Source organism: Lynx canadensis, chromosome A2, assembly GCF_007474595.2.
Source record: "Lynx canadensis isolate LIC74 chromosome A2, mLynCan4.pri.v2, whole genome shotgun sequence".
In the NCBI taxonomy this organism is placed as follows: Eukaryota; Metazoa; Chordata; class Mammalia; order Carnivora; family Felidae; genus Lynx; species Lynx canadensis.
The window spans coordinates 5,284,026-5,310,741 of NC_044304.2; the positions used below are offsets into that span (position 1 = coordinate 5,284,026).

The 26,716-nt window shown below is 58.9% G+C and overlaps 4 protein-coding genes across 20 annotated transcripts in view; 3 read left to right on the forward strand and 1 right to left on the reverse strand.

The window, feature by feature from the left end:
- The window catches only part of MYO1F (myosin IF), a 33,976-nt gene extending 31,448 nt beyond the window's left edge, over window positions 1-2,528 (forward strand). For both annotated transcript variants that reach the window (XM_030293143.1, XM_030293138.1), the window contains exons 25-28: window positions 336-419; window positions 972-1,167; window positions 1,254-1,423; window positions 2,078-2,528. In XM_030293143.1, the coding sequence (XP_030149003.1) occupies window positions 336-419; window positions 972-1,167; window positions 1,254-1,423; window positions 2,078-2,154 (527 nt within the window). In that variant the 3' untranslated portion in view covers window positions 2,155-2,528. The remainder of the gene's footprint in view (window positions 1-335; window positions 420-971; window positions 1,168-1,253; window positions 1,424-2,077) is intronic.
- A 3,148-nt stretch (window positions 2,529-5,676) lies between these two features.
- Window positions 5,677-13,318, forward strand: ZNF414 (zinc finger protein 414). Of its 6 annotated transcripts, none has more exons than XM_030293573.1 (8): window positions 5,677-5,813; window positions 6,537-6,849; window positions 7,183-7,290; window positions 7,404-7,509; window positions 8,065-8,408; window positions 8,489-8,549; window positions 8,992-9,165; window positions 9,259-9,454. In XM_030293573.1, exons 1-8 carry the CDS (start codon window positions 5,811-5,813, stop codon window positions 9,434-9,436), a joined length of 1,287 nt encoding a protein of 428 aa, XP_030149433.1. In that variant the 5' UTR covers window positions 5,677-5,810; the 3' UTR covers window positions 9,437-9,454. The 6 variants fall into 6 exon arrangements, with proteins under 6 accessions (XP_030149433.1, XP_030149455.1, XP_030149465.1 ...); XM_030293595.1 differs by lacking the exon at window positions 9,259-9,454 and adding an exon at window positions 13,086-13,318 and having other exon boundaries at window positions 5,678-5,813; XM_030293605.1 differs by lacking the exon at window positions 9,259-9,454 and adding an exon at window positions 13,086-13,318 and having other exon boundaries at window positions 5,678-5,813; window positions 8,489-8,539.
- Window positions 7,414-20,649, forward strand: PRAM1 (PML-RARA regulated adaptor molecule 1). Of its 3 annotated transcripts, none has more exons than XM_030293363.1 (10): window positions 7,414-7,418; window positions 13,388-13,433; window positions 15,467-16,811; window positions 16,906-16,972; window positions 17,047-17,123; window positions 19,525-19,579; window positions 19,696-19,804; window positions 19,919-20,081; window positions 20,156-20,189; window positions 20,285-20,649. In XM_030293363.1, the coding sequence occupies exons 2-10, from the start codon at window positions 13,431-13,433 to the stop codon at window positions 20,316-20,318; spliced, it is 1,887 nt and encodes a 628-aa protein (XP_030149223.1). In that variant the 5' UTR covers window positions 7,414-7,418; window positions 13,388-13,430; the 3' UTR covers window positions 20,319-20,649. The 3 variants fall into 3 exon arrangements, with proteins under 3 accessions (XP_030149223.1, XP_030149229.1, XP_030149239.1); XM_030293369.1 differs by lacking the exon at window positions 7,414-7,418 and having other exon boundaries at window positions 13,345-13,433; window positions 20,285-20,319; window positions 20,464-20,649; XM_030293379.1 differs by lacking the exon at window positions 7,414-7,418 and having other exon boundaries at window positions 13,345-13,433; window positions 15,467-15,865; window positions 15,902-16,811.
- A 1,021-nt stretch (window positions 20,650-21,670) lies between these two features.
- HNRNPM (heterogeneous nuclear ribonucleoprotein M) overlaps window positions 21,671-26,716 on the reverse strand; it is a 39,835-nt gene continuing 34,789 nt past the window's right edge. For all 9 annotated transcript variants that reach the window (XM_030293282.1, XM_032591073.1, XM_030293300.1 and 6 more), the window contains 3 exons: window positions 24,400-25,202; window positions 23,740-23,791; window positions 21,671-22,096 (listed from right to left, as the gene is read on the reverse strand). In XM_030293282.1, coding sequence (XP_030149142.1) covers window positions 21,933-22,096; window positions 23,740-23,791; window positions 24,400-25,202 — 1,019 coding nt within the window. In that variant the 3' untranslated portion in view covers window positions 21,671-21,932. The remainder of the gene's footprint in view (window positions 22,097-23,739; window positions 23,792-24,399; window positions 25,203-26,716) is intronic.

The following is a 26,716-nucleotide window of genomic DNA, read 5'->3' on the forward strand; positions in this document are numbered from 1 at the left end:
ATTTGATAGGGAGGTCGCAGCCACGGAGTGGGCTGGGTCAGCGAGGTAACCAATGAGTGGGAGAGAAATGTGGAGGAGGCGGGGCCACGGAAGCGATTTCCCCCTCCCACTATGGGCGGGACCAGAGAGCCAGGCCAATGAGAGGTGAGTCCTGGGGGGAGGAGCCAATTACTGGGCAGAGCCAGGGTTCCAGGGTCGGTGCTGATGGGACAGCCAGTGAGTCTGAGGGGGCGGGCCCGGGGCGGAGCCACAGGGTAGACTGGACTTGTGGGCGGGGCCAAGAGCCTGCTGCGGTCTGGCCACGGTTCAAATTCCCATGTCCTTTCCCCTTTCAGAGCCTACACGGAAGGGAATGGCCCAGGGAAGACCTCGAAGGGCAGCCCAGGCCCCCACCCGGGCAGCCCCTGGGCCTCCCAGAGGTGAGAAGACGTGTCTTCCCTTGTCTTTTGTGTGCTCCATGACTTAAGCCAGACCTGCTGTCAGCAGAGTGGGCCACTCTGTTCTCTGCCCAGAGCTCTCCATAGCTCCCCATCTTCCACAAAATACAGACTAAGCTTACTTAGTTTGATATTCAAAACCCTTCAGAACCCAACCCTAGCTAACCACCGACCTCTTCTCTCCTCCCATCTTCGACTCCTGTCATGCAAGCTACATCTTATTTGGCCGATTTAACCAATTTGTTCTTATCTCCAAGCCTTTGCTAGGGCTCTTTGCTCCTCTGGTCTCCCAAATTCTCTCTCAGCTTGACCTCCTATTCATCCTCCAAGACCCACCCACAAAAGCCCTCCTACAGAACAGGATGGAGGAAATCTTAACCCCTGAAGGGCCTCCCTCTGGGCCAGCACTTACCATGCTGAGTCGAGCATGTGGCTGGCTGCCTTCTCCCTCAGATGAGGAACTTGGAGCCAAATCCTCCCCAAATCCTCCTACCATCACCCTGATAAATGCCCCCACTCTTGCTCCTGCCGCAGGCCTGGACCGCAATGGGGTGCCCCCCTTGGCCAGAAGGGGGGACCTGCCCCTAGAGATCCCATCTGGAGGGGGCTTCCAGCAGCCTCCCCGGGGCCCTCCGTCGTCAGCCCTGAGGGCCAGCAGACGCCCCCGGGCACGGCCCCCCTCGGAGCACAACACAGAATTCCTTAACGTGCCTGACCAGGGTGTGGCAGGGTAGGTGAGGAAAGAGGGCTGCCCCAGGATGTGCACAGGGGGCAGGGGAGTGTCTGGACTCTGATGGGCGCTCCCTGTGCCCACAGCATGCAGAGGAAGCGCAGTGTGGGGCAGCGACCTGTGCCGGGCGTGGGCCGACCCAAGCCCCAGCCTCGGACGCATGGCCCACGGTGCCGGGCCCTGTACCAGTACGTGGGCCAAGACGTGGACGAGCTGAGCTTCAACGTGAACGAGGTCATCGAGATCCTCATGGAAGGTGTGTGTGTGAAACCCCCCATTCCTGCTCTCCTGCAACCCCCCCCCCCTTCTCCCGAGGAGAACAGAAGCAACCAGACCCATCTGGAGATATTCTCTTCCGGGCCAGTGGCCGCATACGCCCGAAGGCCTTGGGTCTGGAGGTTCCCTCCTAAGCCACTCTGGGGACCTGGCCTCACAGCAGCACACCCAATCCCTGGGCCTCATTTTTCTCTCCTGTCAAGCACAGGGCTAATAGCAGAACCTACCTCAAGAGACCCCTCGTGAGTACAAACTGGGTCATGCCCAGATGACCCAGGCCACCTCCCACCTTAGTCCCCTGGGCTGCCCCCAGAGGGGCTTGGGACTCAACAGCACCCCCTGCGGGTAAATGGGGAGCCCCAAGGGGGTTATTAACTGGTCCATCATGGGGAGTGTGGGGAGGCGCCTGTAGGAAGAGACGATGAGGGAAGAGCACAAGAGAATGGTCTAGAATGTGACAGAGTGTGAGGCAGTGGCAGGAAAACCATGTGTCCATCCCTCCCTCCCTTCCATCTGTGGTCAGCGTCTGCCTTCTGCCACGCCAGTGGAAATGAATAAGACAGGTGCAGAGCCAGCATGAAAGCTGTCCCCCGGGCAAGCGGGGTGCCGCCTCACACTCCCTTCGCACCCACAGATTCCTCCGGCTGGTGGAAAGGCCGGCTGCATGGCCAGGAGGGCCTCTTCCCAGGAAACTACGTGGAGAAGATCTGAGAGACGGCCCCGGGTTGTGCCTCCTGCCTGACGGCCTGCCAGGCCCTGCCGGCGAGGGCCTCGTTTTCCTTGGCCGCATTGGCCAGAAGGTCCAGTCCTGTGGCGTCCAGCCCGGCCCAGGCTCTGGGTCACCATTGGGGCTGGGGCTCACCCCTGCAGCCACCGCAGGGCCCTGGCCTCCCCCAGGTCACACGCATTGCCTCCTGGGTCGAACAGGGCTAACATCAGAATCTACCTCCCAGCTGCCTTGTGCATATACGTGAGTTGTGTCCCGTGGGCCAGGTGCCAAGCACAGTTGGGGGCACACCTTGACAGGTGAGATCCGCCCCCCTCTTTCTCTCACCACTGAGGCAATAAACATTGGCCAGGTGAAAGCGTGGATTAATTTACTGAGCGTTAACAAGAACTGCCATCTCACAACCCCATGAGGGAGGTGCCCCAAATATACCCCAATTGCAGGTGAAAAAAAATGGAGGCTGGGAGAAGTTTCATCATGTGCCCAAGATTCCAGGGAGCCAAGCCTTGAACTCATGTATGCCCCCACCTGGCCTCTTCCAAAGCTGGGGTTTGCTCACTCACTGGCTCACCCACTGTTGGCCATGTGCATCCCTGCTTTCCCGCAGAAGATGGTCTGGTGGGTCCTGTCAGCTTGGAATCTGCAGCCCCCAGACCCATCTGGGACCTGCCTGGACCCTGAGGAGGGAGGCAGGTCCCACACAACCCCTCACAATGCACCCTGGGCCACCCCCGGCCCCTGCCCCCCACCCCATGTCTGTGCCCTCTTAGCTCTCACTCACTTGGGGTCAGGACTGGTTCTGATATTCCATGGCCCTGGCTTTCTGCACTTATTGTTATGAATTTAGGGGATCTAAAATCCCGGTCTCCCCAGATTTACCGGTCTCCCCAGATGTTTCCAAATCAGTGATGGAGTCTGAGCCTTTCAGAACTCTCTGCAGATACAGCTGGAAACTGCTGGGGGTCCTGCCATGGTCCGAGCGTAAGGATCCTGACTTTCCAGATGGACACCCACTCTGTGCTCAGCCCTCAAAGAGCAGCCAGTCCAGGAGAGACAGAGCCAGACTCCTGGTGTCAGGACTGGGCCAGAGAAGGGCCAGGGGCAGGGGGAGGGAATGCAGAGAAGGAGCGGGCGTTGCTGGAGGAGCCAAGAGATGGAAGAAAAGGGTTGGCGTGAGCAGATCTTGATGGCAAACACCACATACACCGATCTCCACTGTGACAGAAGTCCGGGCAGAGGACACCTACCCATGGGAGATGAGGTATCAGTGAAAGACTGTCCAGCAGAACCTTCTGCAGGTCTGAACCCTCTCTCTTCTGTACCTATCGTGGGAAGCTGAGCGGGCTGGAAACAAACAAACAAACAAATCACAAGGTTGCAGCTGGTCCTCACCAACTCTTTTATTAGCCAACAATTATACAAAAGCATTTAACTGGTCGCTTGAATGTCCCTGGTTTCCTCTATCTCTGGCGTTTGCCCCTCCACTGCCCAACCACCACTGTGTAGCTCTCTATGACACTTAAATGCTAGGACAGGCTGGGGAGGAACTGCATAAGCCACCAACCTCATCAGCTGGGCATTTCCTGGAGAGGACTCGGGGCTTCCGCCTCCCTTCTCTGTCCCTGAACTCACCATGCAGGTTGCCTGCCCCTTGATATTTTGGGGTACAGCCCTGGGGCCCCATTGCCATGGCAGTCACCCATTTGCAGGAAGTAGCGCATTCTGGGCCTCACATCTAGGTTACAGCATCTTCAGACTGCAAACCTCAGAATCACCTTGGCCCTGCCCACTCCACAGCCCCACATCCTGTTGACTTCTAGAATTTCTTAAGCCTGGCCCCTCCTCTCCCTTCCTTGGGTGGCCTGTCCTTCTGAGGCCTCACCCCACCCTTCCCCAGATTGCACCAACCCCCCTCCACACACAAAGACACCTCCACCCAGCACCAAATGATCTGTTTGGGTTTTGTGTTAAGTTTATTTATTTTGAGAGAGGGAGAGAGAGAGACAGAGAGAGCAACCAGGGGAAGGGCAGAGAGAGAGAGGGGGAGAGAGAGAGAATCCCAAGCAGGCTCCATACCCAGTGTAGAGCCCGACACGGGTCTTGATCTCGCGAACCACGAGATCATGACCTGAGCCAAAATCAAAAGTTGGATGCTTAACCAACTGAGCCACCCAGGTGCCCCAAATTATCTGTTGGGTTTTTTTTTTTTATGAGTTTTTAACTGTATTAATGACAAATAAAAAAACATTTTTTTTAAATTCAAACAGCATGTGTGAAAAGTCTGTCTCACCCTCACTTGAAAATCTGTTCCCCTCCCCAGTTTTTTAATGTCTCCTTCCAATAGTATCTCTGCATATAAAGGCACATAGGTACATCTTATGTACACAGATGAAAATACACTGCACATAAAGTCTATACTTGCCCAGAACTCAAGAGACACCTCTTGAATATTACACAATGTATTATAGAGATCTGAGATCAAAGATCCACTTTACCATCCCCCCAATTGCCCACCCTCCAAACACCCAGGAATCAAATGGTGGACCTCCCCCTGCTAAAAATTCATCAATGGTGAGAACAGAAACCACACTCCTCGCTCTCTCTCTCCATGGTTCACAAGGCGCTGTGTGACCGACCTTCCCTGCACCAAGTTCACTTTCTGACCTCCATACCCTGCTTCCACTCTATTTCAGCAGTAAGCCGATCTCCTCACTAATCCTTGAAAAAGACAAGCTTGTCTTTCTCCACCTCAGGACATTTGCACCCACTATCCACTTCCCAGAGTCCCCTGACCTTCCATTTGTTCACTCCTTCCTGACCATCAGATAACAGCTCAAAAGTCAACTCCCAGAGAGGTTTCTCTTCCGTGTGTGTGTGTGTGTGTGTGTTTTCTTTGTAGCACTTAATATAATCTAAGATGGTTTTTTGCATTTGTTGATTCATTGTCTGTCTCCCTATTTTAAAATGTGAGCAGGCCCCTGAGGCACAGTCCCTTGCCCTGAGGGCAAGGATGTTTGTTCTCGGGTACCCAATGCCTAGCACACAGTTGGCGCTCAAGGAATGTAGGATGGATAGGTGACTCATTCCACCCAGGGCTCTCCATCCTTAAACTACACCTGTCCTGAGGTCAGGTTTCTTGCCCTTGGCTATCACAAGGGGCCCATTTCAACTTCAGAAATAAGTTCATTGACAATTTTGACGATCATTGGCAATTTCCCTCTAAAGAGGCAGCCCAATCATCACGACCTCTTCAAACAGAAGAACGGCTGTGTGCCCCCTTTCGAGAGCTGGTGACGGGAAGGGAGGGGATAAAGATACCCATTTTGCAAAGGAGAACAGAGGTTCCGAAGGATTTTAAGCCAGGATCCCTGGGCACAGACTTTTAAAGGGGAACTCTTTGATAGGCCCGGGCTTGCAAACCCCTAGCGAGCGCCGCCTATACGGCTCTCCAGGAGCACCCAGATCCCAGGCTCCGCCCCCTCGGGGGGCGTCTTGCGCAGGGCCTGCCCCGCTCTCGCGAGAGCTGGCAGGCGGAAAATGGCGCCGACGTGAGCGCGAGCCCGCGGCCGTCCAGGGAGTCGCCACAGCCTCAGCCGGAGCCGCCGGAGTCGCAGGAACAAGAGGCTGAGCCGGGTCGAGGATGGTGAGCGCGGCGCCGGGGGTTCGGGCGCGACGAACCAGCGGGTACTGGCGGGGCGCGGCCCTGTCGCATGCGCACCGTCCGGCCGACCCCGCCCCCACATCCGGGCACTCTCCCGCCGCTGGCTGTCACTTGGGGAAGCACCCCACCCCTGCTTCCTGGCCTGGCTTCGACTGGGCCACGCCTACAGCGCTTGGGCTCCGCCCCTGGTCCTTTTACATCCGGGTCTTGGCACCCCCAGGTTCGACTGCACAGCTGGAGCCGGGAGGGTGTATATTTCCGTCCTCACACGATCCACTGGACCACTCCTGGCCCCTCCAGCATGTTCCTAGCGGCGCCCTATTCAGAGCCCCGTCTGTATAATCTTCGTCCCGCCCGCTCCCTGTAGGCCACGCCTCTGCTGTGTAAGGGACATCCCACCGGCCCTAGTTTGGGTCGAGGGACTTCTTTCACATGAGTAATTGTTGACATACCCCTTTCTGCGATTGGGTCACCTTCCAGTTCCCTCTCGGAGGGTGGAACGCAGAAGGCTCAATCCACTCTTTCCCTCCTGCCCTCCCTTGATGATGATTCCCTAGGATGGGGGCTGACCATCCAGGTGATGCCTCCAGGGCATTCGCTGCTTCACAAATGTCCAGCGGTCTTGGCGGGGCGGGAGGGGTGACCCTGGCTGATCCAGGCCGACGTGGGCCCAGAGGGGTTCTCCCTGCTTTTTCCTTCCACTAGGAGGAGGAACCCTCGGGGCCCAGCCCGGACATGCCGGCCACTGCAGAGTCCGGCTTCAGTGAGACTGACAAGGAGGTGTTGTCCCCAGTCGCGGCTGCCGCAGCCCCCCCCTCTTCCATGGGGGAGGACCCAGGCCCTGACCGGGCAGCCACACCCCCAGTGTGGGACCGCGGAGGGCCTGGAGGGTCCCAGCAGGGTGCTCCTTCAGCCCCAGACGGTGGCCAGCCTGCCCCTGGATCTGGCCTTGGCCCAACCAGCACAGTCTCGGGGACCAGCGAGGACCTGAGGCCTCCCAGACGACGCCAACAACCAGGTGATCTGTGATGGAACCTTCTGCGGGGGGCGGGGAGGGTTACAGGCCTTGGAATAATGGAGAGGAGTACAGAGTATCTCCAGACTTGGGGCTCATCTAGAGGGAATCACCACTGAGCACCAAGGGCGCGCCAGGCTGTGGCTACAGTGATGAGCCACGCCAGCTCAGCCCCTGCCCTCCGGTAGCTCAGTCTGGTGGGGGAAGCAGAGGGTAAAGGCCTTGATAGGAAACCAGTAGCGTCATTGTCATTCCAGCCTCTCTGGGGCAGAACTCCAGACAGCGTGGATGGGGGAAGGGTGAGTGACACCCCCTCCACTTCTGTGCATCCTTCAGGGAAGCAGATACCCTGCTCCAGCCCTGGATGCTGCCTCAGTTTCCCCAGTGTTCGAGACCTGGCACAGCATCTGCGTACCCACTGCCCACCCACACAGTCCCTGGAAGGTAGGGCCAGAGCAGGTGGTGGGGAGGCAGCTGGGGTGGGAGGCAGGCAGAGCCTCCAGGCCAGCCTTGGCCACCGGTCTCCACTCCTGTGTCCTTCATCCGTGCCCCGCCAGGCAAGCTCTTCCGCTGTTCCGCCCTGAGCTGCACCGAGACCTTCCCCACCATGCAGGAACTGGTGGCACATGGCAAGCTGCACTACAAACCCAATCGCTACTTCAAGTGAGACCCTGACCATCTCGACTTCCACCTGTGCTCCGTGACCAGGCCCCAGGCAGCTTCTCCCACCCCTGGTTTGATTGCCACCACCTGGGGTCCAGGCCTTTGTCCCTTTCTAGTCAAGGGGGTTGGTCCCGGCAGTGGGCGCAGCGGGCGCAGCCTCGAGCAAGGCCTGCCCTTACCTGCCCTGAAGGGACTGGTTGCTGGAGCGAGTCCCAGAGACGCGGAGGCCCGAGCTCGGAAAGGGGCGGAGCATACGTGCCGTGTCTCCGCCCAGTCCCTCCTTCCCTGCCTGGAGGAAAACCGGCCACCTAAGTCAAAATTGAGACCTCCTATCTCGTTTTCCCAGGGCAAGGACTCGGAGGGGTCTGGAAGGGTCGCGGCCACACTGGGGGGCGCTTAGAGCAAGCTTCTCCCCCGCAAGTGGGGGATATGTGATTTGGGCTTTATGCTCCCTTCCTTACTTCCCGACCTCGCGCGGCGGCCCCCCAGGTAGTATCGGATAGGCCCTACCCTTGTCCCCCAGGAGACCCAGCCCAGCCTTGTGCCTGCCCCCAGGTGTGAGAACTGCCTCCTGCGCTTCCGCACGCACCGCTCGCTCTTCAAGCATCTGCATGTTTGCGCCGAGCATGCGCAGAGCCCAGCCCCGCCGCCACCCCCCGCCCTCGACAAGGAGCCCCCGGCGCCCGAACGTCCCCAGGAGTCAGACGCTGCGTCCGCGCCGGGCCTGCCGTTCCCGCTGCTCGAGCCCTTCACGACCCCCGCCCCCGCCCCCACCGGGCCCTTCCTGCCCTACTTGAACCCCGCGCCCTTTGGCCTAACCCCCCCGCGCCTGCGCCCCTTCCTGGCTGCGGCGCCCGGGCCGCCCGCCTCCAGCGCCGCAGTCTGGAAAAAGAGCCAAGGTGAGTGTGGGAACAGGGCCGCCTGAAGGGTGAACTGAGCTCGCGCAGACTTCTGACCTTGATCCGCCCGTTTACCTCAGGTGCCGGCGGCAGCCCGCGAAGACCCCAGGGCGGCTCCGACGCACCCTCAGGTGCGTGCAGGTGACCACCAGGGACGGGTGGAGGGGAATTTCTGTCCTGCGCCCTGCCAGGCCCAGGGGATGCTGGGAGGCAGCGTTGCCCACCCCTTCCCAGGTGGCCACAACTGCTACCCACGAAATACAAGATTTTGCCTTAAAAATTATCGGCCCCCGAGCCTTCGTCTGCGCCGGCGTTTCCGTGTAAAACCCGCGCCCGGTTCACGAGTCCTTCCCCCTGCGGTGGCTCCAAGGGGTAGGAGCGGGGGATTCGGATACAAGTTTAGTGTCCCCAGTTACGGAGGGGTGGGACGCGATCCGGGGAAGTGGATCGGCCAGACCAAACCCGCCCGTGCACGGGAGCCGATGGGGAGGCGGGGAAAGATCTGACCCGCACTCGTCCTCGTCCGCCATCCTTGGGGGTGGAAGGGTCTTCCGGGACTGACGGGGGCCCCGCCTGCCCGCAGGGCACGCGGCCCCGAGCCGCATCGTGTGGGAGCACACGCGCGGCCGCTACTCGTGCATGCAGTGCGCCTTCTCCACGGCCTCGCGGCCCGCCATGACACTGCACCTGGAGGACCACCGCCCCATCGCCCCCGCGGCCCCGGCGCCCGGGCAGCCGCGCCCCGACGCGCCGCCGGGTAAGGCCGAGGAGCGCGCGGGTGGGGAGGGCGGGGGCCCCGAGGCGAGGGGCGGGGCCGAGGCTCAGGCGCCCCCTCCTCTGCCCCACCCAGACCCGGCCCCGCTTGCACCCAAGGTGTCTCCGCTGCTGGCAGAGGGGGAGTGTCCGGTTTTCTCGCCGTTCTGAATCCGGCCGCGGGCGGGGGGCGGGGGGAGGGGGGCTCAACTGTGGGTGCGGGTAGTTTTGTCGTTTTCGCGGGGCCTAAGATGGAGAGGGTGGGGGGACAATAAAGGAGACGCGATGAGCCAGCCTGTGCCGTGTCTGGGTCCCTTGCCCCTCCCAATGCACAGTCTGGCAGCCCTGGGATGCTCATACCTTGGGAGGGGACAAGCTTCCCCTCAACCTCACCTTAACACCGGGACCCGGGTCAGTGCTACCCTGTCCGGCAGCAGTGAGGACTGCCAGTGTCCTGTCTTGTCCCACCATTTCCAGAAACCAGATGGGATGGAAATCCCACGTTTATTTAAAGGTCCCAGGAATCAGTGGGGTAGGACAGGCTGGGAGGCAGGGCCTGGCCCAGCTGGAGCCACTCGCCAATCCTGAGGCTGGTGTGGACTCACAGGTGACAGGGCCCCCAGGGCTGGGCACTCAGGCAGGCTAGGCTCAGGTTTTGTTTTGGTCACTGTCCTGGGGACCCTCCTCTTTGGCTCCCTGCTTTCACCTCCCCCCCCCCCCCCCCCCCCAGGCCAGCTCTGAAGAGGAAGGTGGGTCAGAGCCAGCCCCAGGGGGCCTGGCTCCTCCCTCTTCACCACTTCCCTTTCAGTCTTCCAACCACAAGGATTTTCCCTTCCTTCCTGGGAAGTCAGTCCTGGGTCCGCGTTCAAACTCTGGGGCCACACTGCTGTCCCAGCCCTGTAGTCACCAAAACCCAGCGGGCCGAGCCTCCTGGATGTGAAAGCCTTCTGCGTTGTTGACAGCCACCCTTCAGAGGCTAGTTTTCCCTCCTGCGTCTTGCCTCCCTCCCGGCTCCACGGTCCCCTAGCCCAGGCCTCAACCCTTTCCCTTCCTCAGGCACCTGAAGCAACAACCCTCCTGCCCTCCCCAACCCCCCAACAATCTGGTCACCTCTGGAAACGGGGGTTTCTTCTGATGCCCACCCGGTACCCTTCCGTGGCTCCCCGCGGCTCTCTGGATGGAGACCGTGTTCTCCTAACAGCCCACAAGGCCCATCTTGAGCCTCCCCATGCCCTCCCTCACCACCCTCCTCTTCCCCCTCATCCTCTCCTTCCGGGGAGCATAGCCCTTCGGTGAACAAGACCGCCCCAGCCTCCTTGCAGGTGAACAGCCCCAAACTCCAGAGAGGCCCTTCCTCCTCTCCTGAAGGCAGGTGTGGGGGGTGGTCTGAGTGCCCTTAGGATCGGCCCACCTGCACCCAGGGGCCCGCCTGCCCACCTACCTGCCTGCCTTTGTGGCCACCCGAGATCTCACGGAGGGCTTCAGGGCTGTGATGCCCTTAATGGGGCTGTAGCTGAGACTCAGCTGGCTTAGGCCAGGTGTCTGTCCACCAGCACCTCCAGGCCCAGGCTGAGGCAGGTATCGCCGAGCGCCAGCTGTGGGGCCAGGTGGGCCATCGGGGGACCCTGGGGCTCCAGGCCCCCTCAGAGCTCTCCTCTTCTCTGCCATGAGCCTCGGAACCAGGACTCTGATCCTGGAGAAGATTCAACCTCCCCACCTCTTAGTTTGTTAGTCCTTAAGATGGGTGTCACGATGCTTGCTCACTCCCTGGAATCCTTGTGAAGATTCAGAGGGACCAGGTGAGGGGGGACACTTGGGAAATGTTTCTGAGTGATTCACGTCCCTCTGCCCACCAAGCCCATGCGGCCAAACTGATTCCACAGATGGTCCCCCCTCCCCCAACCACAAAATGCCTGACAGCTGAGTCCTCGTGGGGCCCCGGCTCTGCCCAGCAGAGGGCGCCCAGGAGTGTCCATCTGAAGGGACAGGGAAAGACAGCAAGCGCGTCCCTGCAGGCGTCCACTTGGCCTGGCTGCCCCCGCCGCGGGGACAGGTTGGTAAGAGACTGCGGGTCACGTGGAAACACTGAGACTCTGCAGGCGGCTTACGTCAGCCGTGAGGCCGGCCAGGTACCCGCCCACCGCCCGGCAGTTGTCGACCATGCTCCGTCACCAGACTGAGAGGGGAAATGGAGGCTCCTGGGCACGCGTCCCGGAGCCCTGCCTCTGACACGGATCCGAGCACCCCCATCCCGGGCCCCTGGCTCCTCCGAGCGCCCCGTGGCCCCAGGATGGGCCACCCACGTGCTCAGTCCTCTTCCACTGCGTGCACTGGGACCACGTGCACGGCTCAGCCTGGCCTCCACCGCCGTGTCCATCCCCTACTCCACCCCCACCTCCGACCAGGGCAGCCAGGTGCACGGCTGAACGTGCCCACTCCGCCCCTGACCCTGCCCCCCGCCCCCGCCCCCCCCCCCCCCCCCCCCCCCCCCCCCCCCCCCGCCACCGCGTGCTCGGAACCGGTACGCTTCCCTAAACCAGGGTTCCAGACGCTGGTCCCAGCAGACACCTCCCCACCCCCACAACTCCCCAAGGCGGACTGAGGCCCGCGTGTTCACTTCGGGGGTTGGTCCCCGCAGCTCCATTTGTGGACCCGCCTGTCCAAGTTCATGGCTTCGCTGTGCAGACCAGCCTACGGCCACTGGAAAGGCTCCAAACACCAAGGGTAGTTGGGGGAATGCCCATAAGGGGGGCTGTGGGAAAATAGGGCTCTCCAGGGGGGAGCCCTCCCAACTGCAAAATCCAGAGTCCCCACGGAGTGGCTGGCCCTGGAGCCTGGGGAGTCACCAGATTGTCACCAGTGTCCAGTCCTTTGGCTTTGCCCTGGATTGGGCACCTACTGTGTGTTTCTGGCCAATAATCGCTTTTTCTTTCATTCGTTTCCCTCTCTCACCAAACACTGGGAGTGTCGGTCACCCGGAGACCCAGGGAGGACCCACATCTCATCACCCCTGATCCCCCAGGACTCCTGAGGGGACCCACATTCTGGGAATGTGACCTAGGGTGCATGTCTGCCCGTGCAGTGGTGAGGATGGGCGGGCACAGAGGCTCCAGAATCCTCAAGCTGTGCATCTTAGGCGCGAACGGAGTCATTTCCGACCATGCGGCCGGTGGCCTCCACGGCAGGGCGGCCACTGAACGGCTCCAGCTGGGAATGCAGCCCCCTCAAGACAAACCTCCCGCGTCCTCCTACACCCTCGCTACTCTGGGACATCACCTAGGGTGTCTAGGAATCTGAGGCTCCACCACAGACCTGGGGCAGAACCTGCACTTTAATGGGGTCTCAGGGTGACCCGTGGGCACATTAGAATCCCCCTCGGAGTGTTTAAGAAACCCCCAGGCGCAGGCCAATTAAGTCAGAATCTCCAGGAGCTTCCTTCCATCTTTCTGTAAAAGCCATTCCCGTGTATTGCCAAACAGAATCAGGGCTCTGCACTCTCCCAGGAGGGATCTTCTCCCCGGGTCTGCGCGCCTGACCCTAACAAGCGCTGGCTTTGCCCCTCCCTTCACCCCCTCTTCACTGGTCTCCCCGCTGTCTCCATGTTCTTCCCACCCTCTTCTGGACACCTAGGGTGTCCTCAGACTCCCTCCCTCCCCAGCAGGCAAGGCCCTATGTACTAGCCACCCCCCCCCCCAAATCTGCCATCTGGGCTGGGCCCCCTGTCCACCACGGTGTCCATGGCCCATGTGACAGACAGCTGCCCCTACAATAGGGAAGTCCTGCTCAGAGCTGAGAATCCGTGGGGAAGTGTGGAAATGAGGCAGGCGGATGAGGCAACAAGAGCCGGCAGAAGGACCTCCCTCGTCACGCTCCCCCAGCTCCTTGGTCTCCTGGCCCAGAGCTGACCATGCCCCTTACCCACAGAGAACTCGCCCTCCCGAGGAGTCCTCCCTGGAGACCAGAAGTCAGCCAGCCCCCAGAACGACAGAGAGTCAAGAAACCAGTGACCGTGTTGGGCATGTGCTGACGGCCGATGCCCAAAGCCATGGAGAGACAGCAGCAGGCGGGACGGGAACTCAAACGCCAGGCAGGATCTGGGGGCAGGCAGAGGCTGTCTCCGCCTCCCTTCCTTCCTCCTCTGTCCTCCCCACCCCGCCATCAGCCCCCACCCCCCGTGGGGCCCGTGGACCAGAAGCCACAGTCACTTCCTGAAGGCAGCGGCCCAGCTCAGGTCCCACTCGCCCTGTGGCCCATCACCCGCCTGTAGCCATGGTGAGTGAACCCCCAACCCTAGGAGAGCCCCCCCCCCCCCCCGCCGCCACTGGCCACAGGCAAGGGGTGCTGTGGTTGGAGACTGGAGGGCATATTCCAAGAGGTGAGTGGTAGAGGGGCTAGGAAAGCCACCCAGGTAAACAGCAGTGACCACCGCAGAGGCCCAGAGGCGGGAAGCAGCCGGGACTCACTGCTGGGACGGCCGGGGCTCCAAGGGGCCTATGGCCCAGGCTGAGGTCTCGACTTTAACAGGAGGAACAGGTCAGCATGAAAAGCAGCCTGGTAACAGGAGACCAGCGTGAACACAGGGGCTTCCTACGGGTGACAAAGTGGGTCACGTACCCACTGCCCACCCTGCACCCCAGCAGTCACCCAAGTCATGACCCGCTGATCCTGATTTCTCTGGTCCTGTGGGTCACCCAGGGAATCCTCGGCCCCACCCTCCCGGAGGGGGGCTTTAATAGAGGTACTTCAGGCCCCGGGCGGGAGTCACTACCTTTCCTTGTTCTCGGGATAGGGAAAGCGAGGCACAGACAAGAGAGCAAAGTCCACAGGGTTCTGCCCTGCCCCCACCCCCACTCCCCAATCTCCTAGGCCCCGGGTGAAGCCAGGAGTGGGGGCCCGCAGCAGGGCCACGTCTGGTCAGAGCCGGCCTGGCCTGTCCGCCTGTGTCTGTGACAGAGGGTACGGGGCCGGTCAGACTAGGCGTGCCAAGGTGCACGTGCCTGTGCTGCCGCTTGGGCCTGCCTGCCGGTCAACTGTGAGTGCCCTGACCGTCAGCAGAGGGTGTGTGGGACCGTGACCCTCGGCCCACATCTGCCGCCGGGCCTCTGTGTCTCTGTGTGTCTTTCTTCACGAGGCTTGTGACAGGCCTTTGTGTATATTTATTTCTGCTGAGCCCCCACAGTGTGCCAGGCACTGGAAGGAGAGCAACGAATGAGCCAAGTCCCTGACCTGCCACGGGGTCTGGGGAGGGTAGAGCGAACAAGAAAAAACAGAACAGTCAGGGCACATTTATGAAACAGTGGCAAATAAACTCTGTGATACTTTGCAGCGAGTACTAAAAGTAAAATGCAGGTCAGGGGGATGGGGAGGACCGGGAGGGGAAGGGGGGAATCGATTTTTTTTTAATATGGGTGGTCTAGGAGGAAGGCCTCTCTAATAAGGAAATATCAGAGATGTGGTGCCCGGGTGGCTCAGTCGGCTGAGCATCCAACCTCGTCTGGTTCGTGAGTTTGAGCCGCGCGTCGGGCTCTCTGCTGTCGGCACACAGCCTGCGTCAGATCCTCTGTCCCTCTCTCTCTCTGCCTTTCTCTCTCAAAAATAAACATTTTTTAAAGAAAGAAGAGAAATTATCACGAGCAGAGACCTGGAGGTGGAAGAGGCGAGAAGCAGGCCATGGGGAGAAGTGTCACGGGCAAGGGGGCAGGACAAAGGCCCAAGACACTGGGGGACGGGAGGGGGGAGGGCGAGGGGGACGAGGAGGTGGCCAGGCGAGGAAGGATCCAGGTAGGGGAGGCCAATGGACGGTTCAGGGCCTTCATGAGGTCTTTGACTTTTACCGTGGGGAAATAAAGGAACATTGCTGGATTTTGAGCAGAGGGGATTCCTCTGGTTGCTGTGGGGGCAGGGCCTGGCCAGAGATGAGACTGGGGGGCGGTGGGGGGGGGGGCAGGAGACCCAGGAGGAGGGCCTGGGTTCCTCCAGCCCGCATGACAGTGGTACAGGCAGTGACAAGTGGCTGCAATCTGGATGTATTCTGAAATCAAAACAGAAGGTACTAGGAACGGGGTATCTCAAGGACACCTGCAAGGCACCACCAACTGAGGGGGGACTGGGGGAGCAGCAGGAGCCTGGGTCCTGATGGGGGTGAGCCTGGGGGCACATATGCAGGGCCTAAGGGGTCAGGGCTCCGGGGAGCGTGGAGACAAATGTGGGAGTCCTCAGCCAACACTGGAGAGAGCCAAGGACACAGTCAGGGGAAGAGAGGTCGGCAGAGAGTCCCTGCCTGACTCTGGCTCCATGTTCCTTAGGGGAGCCATCAGGACTTCCGGAGCCTTCAAGCAAAGTTCCAGGCCTCTCAGCTCGAGACCAGTGAACTCCCCAAAAAACCCCTGAAGCCTGAGTTCCACAAACCCCTAAAGAAGCTTCCAACAGCCGAGCTAAGCGAGCACCCCAAAAAGCCCCCGCAGCCCGAGTTCAATGCAGTGCCCAGGAAGCCTTCGCAGCCCAGTTTCGCTGATCTGCCCAGGAAGCCCTCCAAACCCGAGTTCAGTGAACCCTCCAAGAAGTTCCCGCAGCTCGGGGCCCCTCAAAAGGCCTTGCCCCCCCCAGAGCCCAAATCCAGCGCCTTCCCCAAAAAGCTACAGCAGCCTGAGCCCAACGAGGCCACCCCAGAACCCTCACAGCCCCACTTCAGTACCCTCCCGAAGAAGCCCCCACAGCCTGAGTTCGGTGGGCACCCCAGAAAGCCCCCGCAGCCTCAGGTCGGTGAGCTCCCTAAGAAGTGCCTGCCGCAGCCTGAGTTCAGTGAGGTCCCTCAGAAACCCCCCTGGAAGGTGGAGACTAGTGAGCCCCACCCCCACCCCTCAAAGCCTGACTTCAGTACGCTCCCCAAGAAGCCCCCACAGCCTGAGTTCGGTGGGCACCCCAGAAAGCCCCCGCAGCCTCAGGTCGGTGAGCTCCCTAAGAAGTGCCTGCCGCAGCCTGAGTTCAGTGAGGTCCCTCAGACACCCCCCTGGAAGGCTGAGTCCAGTGAGCCCCACCCCCACCCATCACAGCCTGACTTCAGTACATTTCCCAAGAAGAGCCCAGCCCCTCAGCTGAGTGACCTCCCCAAGAAGCTCCTGCACCCTGATTTTGGAGACCTCACCAGGAGGTCCTCAGAGCCGGAAGTCAGTGTGGTTCCCAAGAGGCCACGGCAGTCCGAATTCAAAGCACCTTCCAAGAAGCCCCTGCAGCCCGAGCCGGGGGGCCTCCCCAGGGTGGCCTCAGAGCCTGAGTTTGGCCTACTCCCCAGCAAGTTCCTGCAGCCTGAGTGCCAGGGGCCCCCCCGCAAGTTCTCACAGCCCGAGCCCAGTGCTCTGCCCAAGAAGCGCCCGCATGCCGAGTTCTTTGGTGATCTTCCCAGAAAGCCCCCTCTCCCCGGCTCTGTTTCGGAGAGCTCGCTCCCCACTGCTGTCGCGGGCCCCGGCCCCAGGCTCCCACTCAGTCTCACTCACAGTGGACGGTCGAGGCTGGGCCTCAAACAGGGCCACCCGCCCCGGCGGAGGCCTCTGCCCCCTGCCAGCAGCCTGGGACCCCCTCCAGCCAAGCCCCCGCTGCCCCCAGGCCCCAGGGACGTTCAGAGCTTCCGGAGAGCCGCAGCTGCAGCCACAGGTGGGTCCACAGGTGGGTCGCGGCGGCCCAGGCAGAAAGCTGGGGAGAGGCTCCCGCCAGGGCCCACCTCCCTCCCGCTCTCCTCCCCCCACAGCTCTGAGGAGGGCTCGGTCCGCTGCCGCCATCCACTTCCAGGAGCAACAGACGAAAGACATCCCGCGGTGAGTGTGGGGGGCAAGCGGCCCCGGCACAGGCCCGAGGCCGCAAGAGGCCCTCATCTCAGGTATCTCTGCAGGGCCCAGGATGAGATCTACGAGCTGTATGACGACGTGGGGCCCACGGACCACTCCGGCCCCAGCGGCGAGGGCAGAGGTTTGTGGGTGGTGGGGCCGAGCCCTCAGCCAGACCCTCCGCCCAGGCACCTGGGGGCCATCCATCGCCAGGGCGTATTCTGCCGCGCTGCTGGCGTGAAGCCAAGTGACCACCCGTCTCCCCGGCAACACTGAGGGAGAAAGCAGAGAGCGGGAAAGGCCCTCGGGGAAGGTCGGACCAGCCAGTGGGTACGGTGTGGCCAGGAGTGCGGCCCGGGGCGGTGGCAGAAGGGGCCAAAGAGCCGCGGAAGACTGCGAACAAGGACTTGGTGGTGTGTGAGCCACCAGGCGGGTGAGAGCGAGCCCACGACGCAGATGAGGCCCGCGTTTCGAGCCCAACGCCTGGGTGCAGAGCCAAGGCACCCTGAGCTGGGGACAAGGGGTCAGGTTCCACACAGACCTGTTGTGTCGGAGGTGCTTGCGGGACTCGGGCCTGAACTCGGGCACGGGCTGGAGACGGAGACCCCTGAGCCTGTGGTCCTCGATACTCTGTGCTCCGGGGTCCCAAAGGTCCCCTTTTCTCCCTTCTCCCAAGTCTCTGCTCCGAGAGAGCAGGAGGACGGTGGAGCCGACCCGACGCGTCCAGTCCACTGCAGGGTCAATGCCTTCACCAATTTCGAGTGGGGGTAAAAAAAGCGGCTTCCGTGCAGGCACTCTACGTGCATGTCACTGACCCTGCACGACCTCCCACCCACCCCCAAGGCCACATCATGCCCGTTTTACAGATGTGGAAGCCTGACCCGAGTAACTTGCCCCAGCTCGTTGTCAGTACACAGGAGCCCAGGTCCCGTGGTCCCGGTTCCCCCGCCCCCGCTTTGGAAGGGCTTCCTACAGGGCAACTTTGTATTGGGGGTGCCTTTGGGATGCGCCCGCTTCCTCCCCACCAGCCCCCGCACCGGGTCTGCTGCCTGCACTCCTCCTTCCCGAGCCCCTCCTGCTTCTCCTGGGCTTTCCTCAGGGGCCGCTTGCAACACCCCTCTGTTAGCAGAGCTTCCTGGCAGGGCCCCTCCTGCTTCCGCTCCAGTGAGCCTCCCGTGGCTGGGGTTTGGGGGCCGCTCTTCGGGACAGGGACATGGGGAGAGAGGGGGTGACTCTGGTAACTGTCCAGCAGCCTTGCAGGCATGGCCCGCCCCCGTCCCCAGCCCCAAACCGGCCAGGCACATCCCCACCTCTGCTCACCATCCCTGCCAGTGGACAACTGTCTCTCCCCATTCCGGGTCAGTCGTTCTTTGCGATTCCAATCAAATACACTTCCCAAATCTTTCCCTTCTCAGACACCATCGGGGGGGGGGGGGGGACGACGACTCACTGTTAGTACCGATTGTTCCAAAGGCTACTTGGCCTTTCCAAGTCTAGCCTCCCACTCTGCCTCATTCTGGAGCGGTGGCGGCCCTCCTCCAGAGGTTCCTCGCACAGCAGGGGGCTTCCCTGGAAGGTGCTGGGGCCAGACCTAGGTGGTCCCAGGACCTGAAGGGGCCATCCTCAGAGCCCGCCTTACTTGTGTGGCCTGATTTGGGTCCCACTGCCAGGGAGCTTGGGCCACGGGTGTGCCAGGGGGGTAGGGGCCCCGGAGTGCCTCCGGGAGGAGTGGGAGCAGCGGGAGGGAGTGTCCTGGGTAAGACTATGGATGGCACCATCCGAGCACCAGGCCAAGGAGGCTGGAGTCTGAAGTGAAAAGGCGGGGGCTTCAGGTTCTGGATCCTTCACTCAACTGGTACTCACGAGGCTCTCGCTATAAGCCAAACCCTCAGTCAGCAGGCTCCTGCCTGGAAGGCTGGTAGTTTGCCAGGAAGTCAACCCTGACCTGGGAGACTCACAGTACAGTCTCAGCAGCAGCCAGGCCAGTCCAAGAACCCCACCCCACCAGCCCCTTCGCAGATGCCCACTTCACTTGCTCAAGGATATGCTTTCACCTTATGGTTGACCCAAATCCCATGAGAATTCCCAGAAGCCAGCCTACCCTAGGAGACAGACATGAAATAGCCTCAAAAGCCCACAGACAAATCCTCCCTCTACCATTTACCAGCTGGATGACCCGGGAGCAGACCGCTTTGCCCCTCTCTGAGCCCTGATTTCCCTCCTCAGCAAGCTGGGAATGACTGTATTGCCCGCTACGAGGAAGGCTGTCATGAGGGTTGGAAGGAGTTACTGTGGTGAACGATTTCAGCCTTGCCGATCATGCAGTAACAGTTACGAAAATGAAAGGCAATGCACTAGAACTCACAACCCAGGAAAAAGGCCTGGGGAGAAGATGGGCCGGTGGGCAGGGGGAGGGTTGGGAGGGGACTGACGTCCTGAGAACTGACACAGGGAAGGCTCCGTTCCCGATCAAGCCACCAGGGTTGAAAGGGAGGCCTATCCCAAGAGTCCCTGCCCTAACTCAGTGTTCTCCCCGCTCCCAGATGGGGTGCCATCTACCCAGCAACCCCCCAGGCCGCCACAAGACCCAGAGCTCAGGTACCACAGGGCAAAGGGTGTGTGTAGAACGGGGTGGGGCCGAGGTCTGGGAGGTCAGGAAGGGGACGGGGGTGGGGTGGGGGGCACATCTTGCTCAGGACCCTCCAATTCCTCAGGAAGGAGAAGGACCCCCAGCCACAGCAGTTGCCTCCTGCAGACCTTAAGTCTCTGAAGCAGATCCGGAAGGCAGAGAAAGCCGAGAGGGAGTTCCGGAAGAAGTTCAAGGTGTGAACACCACAACTCTGTGAACAGGAGCCCTGGGAGATCTGGCACAGCCCTAGGTGACCAAAGCCCTGGGGTGACAGCACAAAACAAAAGCTCTAACTTCTCCCTCCCCAGTTTGAGGGGGAGATAGTGATTCAGACAAGGATGATGATCGATCCCAACGCCAAGACGCGTCGCGGGGGTGGCAAGTACCTGGGGATCCGGCGTGGGGAGATCCTAGAGGTGATCGAGTTCACCAACAAGGATGAGATGCTGTGCCGGGACACCAAGGGCAAATGTAAGTCAGGCCAGAAAGTCCTAGGGAAACGGGCCACCAGCGCCGGGAGCTCACCTATTCCACTTTTTTTGCAGATGGCTACGTGCCCAGAACAGCTCTACTGCCCCTGTGAGTACTGACTGGCCTTGGCTGGGGGTGGGGGGTAAGGGGGCTGGTCAACGGGCCGAGGTGACCCTTACTGACCAAACCATACTTTCCGCCAGGGAAACGGAGGTGTATGACGATGTTGGCTTCTAGGGTATGTAGATGCTCTAGGTGGGCTGGAAGGGATCACGGTGCCTGGAAGGAGGTAACCCCTCCCACACCCCGTTTCCCCAAGGGGCTGCTATCTACTTGGGGGGGGGCGGGTGGGCAATGGAAGTCACCCTCCCTTCCTTGGCAGACCCTCTAGAGAGCCATCCATTCCCCAGGGGACAGTAAGGCCCACAGGTGTGGGTACCCAGGACAACCTGCCCGCCCAGCCACCTGCTAAACCAGGAGCCTTGGATCCCAGCTTGGCAGTCACAGAACCATCCAGGCTGGTGCCTGACTGCATACATGAACCACATAAAGCTCCTATTTAAAGTGATCCCTGCTTCTTGTCTTTTCTTTCTCCCCTGACTGGCACCCAATGGAGACATGATCTCCTTGGGGGTCTGTGAAGTCGACCCTGTACCCCCACCGTCTCACCCATCAGGGATAAACACCAGAAGTGTGACGAGGAGGTGACAGCAAGGGTAGGACGCCACATCCAAACACGACAAGCAGTGGCTGCAGCTTCACGCGGGCTGCCAACAGCTGTCTAGCCCAAGTGGACCTATGTATGAGGTCACATCCTGGTGGACAGGGGAGGGGTGACCCAGTTCTGACAGAGCCCGGGTATCACGCTCCGCCTGAGCTGCTACAGGACTAAACATGCTCAGAAACTCACACCCTGCCTGGTCTGTGGTAGCTAAGAAACGCTGCCTTGGACTGAACGTATATACCCCCCCCAACACACACAAGTTTCCACGTTGAAAGCCTAATGCCCAATGTGATGGTATTTGGGGGGTGAGTGGAATTGGTGTCTTTATAAAAGAGGAATGAGAAGCCTTCTGTCCCTTCCCACCATGTTGAGATTATAGCTACAAAGTGTCGTCTATGAACCACGATCAGGTACCCTTGCCAGACATGGAATCTGCTACTGTTTTGATCTTGGACTTCCCAGTCTCCAGGACTGTGGGAAATAAACGTCTGTGTTTAAGCTGCCCAGTTTATGGTACCTTTGTTATAGCGCCCGAAGTAGACTACGACAAACGCCAAACTGGAAATGAGCCTGACACGATGTCTACGCCCCAAAGAGGAACTCTAAGCAAGGAGGGGGGATGGCGGCTTTCAGAACCACTAACATCCAAGTGCATGCCAGCACTGGAGAATTCAAGTCCGCTCAGTTTCCAGAGAGTTCTCCTGAAGTGGCCGAGGCCCGTGTCTCCCCCCATCGGCGTCCACACACAAAGCAAGGATGGGGATGCGACCCCCAGTGGCCAGAGCTCCAAGGGTAGAAGGAAGACTGGTTCTAGCTCCCCAAACCTCAGGTGGATGCCCCACAACACACACGCAAAAAGCAAGCGTCTTTTCAGGAACTGGTATTTATTATCAAAGTCATATTCGATGTCAACAAGATGCCACAACTACAAAAAAAATTGCGCACATTGCAATCTCAATGCAAACAGTCAAATGGAACCCCAGTCATTAAAAAAGTAATTCAAATTACCCCAAAAAGCAACTGAATTTTTTAAACATCTTTATACATCCAGCCAACAAATTAAAATGGTTAACAAGAAAAAATACAAATTCAGAGGTCTGGTATCGATGTTTAAAAAAGGCAACTGCTTAAGCATTTCTATCAATTCGAACATCAATCTCTCGGCCACTCAGCTTCATCCCATTCATCATCCGGCAGGCTCTCTCAGCCACCTCTGGCGACTCAAACTTAACCACACCGCACCCCTTGGACTTCCCGTTCTCCATCTTGATGTCGGCATACAGCACGTGGCCTGGGCACAGGGAGGGAAGAAGAGACCACAACTCATCAGGCAAACCCAGAGCTCAGCCTCAGTCTGGGCTCCACTCAGTCCAGATCACCTGTTGGATTTCGGTGGACAGAGTCAAAAGGGAGAGCGGCCCTGGCACATGAATGCTCAGAACGCAGCAGCCGGAACCCAGAGACGATGGCCCTCAAGCCACGTTGCCATTCTTCTGCCAAAGGACAATAATCGGACCGGCCCGTGACAAGACCTCCTGGCAGCTTCACACGCGCATACCCTTACGCTCGAGTTAAAAGGGGCGCCGTGTGCAGCCAACTTTATAGGTGAATTTTGCAGAGGCTTGGGCTTCAAGACCCCACACCACATTTGCAAGGCCATCATGATACCATGGACACTCTGTACTGTTCAGATATAAGCTGCATCCTAATTAGGAAGTGGGTTTCACATATTTATTCAAGCACTGATTAAGCATCCAGGTATGTGTCAAGCACCATGAAACAAGTCTGTAAGGGGGAAGAGCAAAGGACAGGACCATGCAGCCTGTGCTAAGGGACCCACATTTCTAGAGCCATTAACTCAGCCTGAGGGAAGGTCAACATCTCCAGGGCTTCTCAGCAAAAGTTCTCAAAGACCTTCACCAGAAGGAAGACTCTTGCCATCACAGCTCGAAATAAAGCACTTCTGAAAAATGGCACTTGCAATTCAGGGTTCAGGGACAGGAAGGAGAAAGGAGATGAAAGAGGAGGGACTAAGTTGCAAAGGGGCTGGTGAGTTTCTCTTTTGGCAGCCGGGTACCTCCGGGCCTCTCAGGCCGGAGAGCAGCATGATCCAATCTGACTTTTCAGACTGCCTACTGTACAATGTAGAAACTGAGGAGTGGGGAGAGGGCACGAGGGCGTGCTATGGCTCAACAGCTGCCCCAAGAGAAGAACCAGGAGAAGCAGCAAAGTGGTGCAATCTGAGCCAACACCGAAACAGGAAATGAGTAAAGACGCTGAGGAAGCCTTGACCCAGCAAACCGCCCAGACTCCTGGCTTAGGCCTGGGGCTCCCACTTGACAGGGTTAAAAAAACAGAGGTGATGTGAGTGAGGGGCAGGGGTTCACCCAGTGACAACTTCACTTCCTTTTGGCCACAAAGCGAACCAAATGGGTGGCCTGGTGTGCCGGGAAACCAGAGCCCCTAGGCCTCATTCACACACACACACACACACACACACTCACCCCTGGGAACTCCTGGGCAAGTGCTCTCTGAGGCATGAACCAACAGTGCTGTGGTAGAAAGCAACCTCATCTCAGATCAGTATGTTTTATTCAGCTTTGTCACTTAGAAGCCATGTGACTTTGGGAACGTGACTGCCTGACTCATCTGTAAAATGGGGACATCACCTCCTTTCAAAAACCATAGAAGAATGAGGTTGAAATGAGAACACAGGTGAGAAGTGTCTGACACATAAAAGGAAACCCAACAGCTGGCTTGACTATCTGCACGGGCAGAAAAATGGCAAGTCCCATCAGTCGCGAGTCATGGCAAGTGGCAGTGAAGACCAGGATGGGAGCTTTGCTTCACCCCTCAAATGCGTCACTAACAAGCTAAGACTTCGGAGGCCACAACACACGGAAGCACCTAGAAAGCCTTTTCTCAAACACTTACCACATTCGTTGAATTTGTCTTTTAGCATCTTCCATGTAAAATCAAATGGGAGCTAAAGGGAAAAGGAGAAACTGATGAGTGAGACAACCAAATCCTAACACCCTAAATGCGTAAACCTCAGGGTCTCTTGGGGGCGGGGGAGTGGTTCTTGTTGCACCAAGAAACATCTCAAACTGAGATGATCAGCAGAGAACAAAACAAGCCTGCCTGGAATGAGGTTCTAAACCAGCACACCAAGTACACTTCCTTGTTCAACGTGCAGAAAATGCAGTCGCCTATGGTGAGCGGCCCACAGACCACTCGACAGTAGCTGAAGGTGGTCAATCTGGTAGAAAGAGAATTTAGATACAGCCCTTTATCCCTCGGTCTGCCACGCCCAGGTACAGCGGCCCTTCAAGCCAAGGGAATCAAGAAGCTAGGGTTCCTGAGCTCACGATCGGTTCCACCCAGCAGTCCGAGAAGCCCCGGCTCCAGCTGCACACATACCGCGTGCTCTTACGTTCTGCCCTGATCCTACCAGCACCAAACTCTGGGGACAGTGGCAAGGTGGCCTTCTGCGCTGCTACTCCGCTCCCCTCCTGGGGGCACCCCCCTGACTTCGACCCGCCCCCTCCCCCTCTGTGCGTACCACCACCAAGAATCTGCCCAAGAGCCACTTACATTTCTCACAAATATCTGGCAGGCCTTCCTGGCCACCCCAGGAGCATGGCCTCCAGCTCCGCCAAAGGAACCTGCGAAGCTTCCTCCAAAGTTGCCTCGCTCCATCTCGATGGCGCGGTCAAAGCTGGCACCGCCACCGCCACCCATGGCCAGGCCCATGCGCTCAATGCCAGCGCCCAGGGCCGGACCCATGGCAGGACCCATGCGCTCCAGGCTGTTGGCGCCCATGCGCTCCAGGCCCATGCGCTCGAGACTGTTGGCGCCCATTCGCTCCAGGCCCATGCGCTCCAGGTTGTTGGCGCCCATGCGCTCCAGGCCGGTGGCCATGCGATCCATCACAGGGCCCATGCGCTCCAGGCCAGCCCCCATGCCTGCGGGCACCATGCGCTCCATGCTGAGGCCCATGCGCTCGATGGCAGGGCCCATCCGCTCCACACCAGAGCCCATGCGCTCAATGGTCTGGCCCACGCGGTCGATGGGCGCGGCCATGCGCTCGAGGCCAAAGCCCATGCCGGCACCCATGCGCTCCACTCCGGAGCCGATGCGCTCCATGGTCTGGCCCATGCGCTCGATGCTGGAGGCCATGTGGTCGAGGCCCAGTGGGCCCATACGCTCGATGCCCGAGCCCATGCGCTCAACTGAGCCCATGCGGTCCATGACCAGGCCCATGCGCTCAATTTCGGAGCCCACGCGATCCATGCCATGGCCCAGGCCTGCGCCCATGCGCTCCATGCCGGCACCCCCAATGCGGTCAATGCCAGGGCCCATCCTCTCGATCCCAGGGACACTGCCTCCACCTCCACCTGAAACAAGGACACAAAACACAGGCAAATATCAGGGACTTGCACACTATGTGCACACACCACACCAGAAAGGTGACCTGGGTACAGAGACCAGGGCACTCCACAAACTCAACCACAGTTCAGGAATTAAATCCCACGACAATTTATCATGAGACACCCCTCAAATGTGGACAACTGTTAAGGCAGGGTAGCGAGGACACCATTCTTCCTATTTCTGTGCCACAGCTGAAATTTCCATAATAAAATTTAAAAAGGGAAAAAAATCCACCCTGGAGCACCTGTGTCAAAAAATGTTCTCCACGTTCCTTCGGAAGTTCTAGAACTCGTAAACTAGCTCTGTGAGCCACGGTGGTCAATTTCAGAGAACCTGAGCTCTTCCTACCACCAGACACTGAGAAATGCTCTCAAGGGAGGGAGCTCCAAAACCCCCACTCAGTCAGCCAGTGTAATGGATTTACTTGAATTGTATGGGACAATTCAAATCCCTCACAACCTTTATCCTCTCCCAGCTCCTCCCTCTCTCAGATGCATGCTGGTGGCCAGTCTGGCTGAACTTCCTTAGCACCTCTAGGCATAAAGAAGCTAGTATACGGCCACATAATTACTAAGAGATAAAGAAAACAAACACCAGTATAGATCCTCTATGTCTAGACGAACAGACAGCCACTTCCGGGGAACCTTACTCTGTGAGGAAAACCACTGAATGACTTGTGTGTAACTACTCTGCTGGCTTTCAAGGAAAGAAGTCGATGGCACCGCAGAGTGGATTCTACAAACAGCCTCAGATCAGTTCTCAGTGCCATGGTTCAGCTGGACACATGCTGGCAGGTCCCTGCCAGCAGGACGCTGTGACGGCTGGTAACTCTGGACAAGGAGGGTCTGGCTCCACCACCAAGGCCACTGCCCACCACTTTTCCACATGCAGAGCCTAAGGATCCCCCCTCACCTCACCACCACCAGCACCACCTGCCTGTGATGAAGGGCAGCTGAGCCCACAGCCAGCCCATTACTGATCCGAGCAGCCCGGTGCAACATGTAAATCAAGAGGAAACTCAGTTTCTGTGAGTGAGTCTCTAACGGACAGAGTGACCTCGCGTCACTCCACTTCTCCAGGCCCGTTTCCTTAGTAGCACTTAATAACAGCACACCGAGGGGCAAAACATAAACACGGTTTTACAAATATTGACTTCCAAAGCAGAAATGTCTTAGGAACTATTTTTTTTTTTAAAAGTAACGTAACTGGAAAGGGTAGGCAGCATGCTCAAGAGGATCAGAAATCAGGCTGACTCCCCGGATGCCAACAGTAGCAGAGAACTAGGAAAAAACGGTGCCCACGTGGAGTTCTAGAATCAGCACACCACAGAAATAACCAGCAAGTGGAGTAACCAAGGAAATGTCAAAACACTCAGAGCCATGGGTGGGGGAAATCAAGCTGAAAAAGTACATTTAGTTTTAACTACCCATTAAAAAAAAAAAAAGCACATTAATGGAAGCATACATTCCAAAATGTTTAC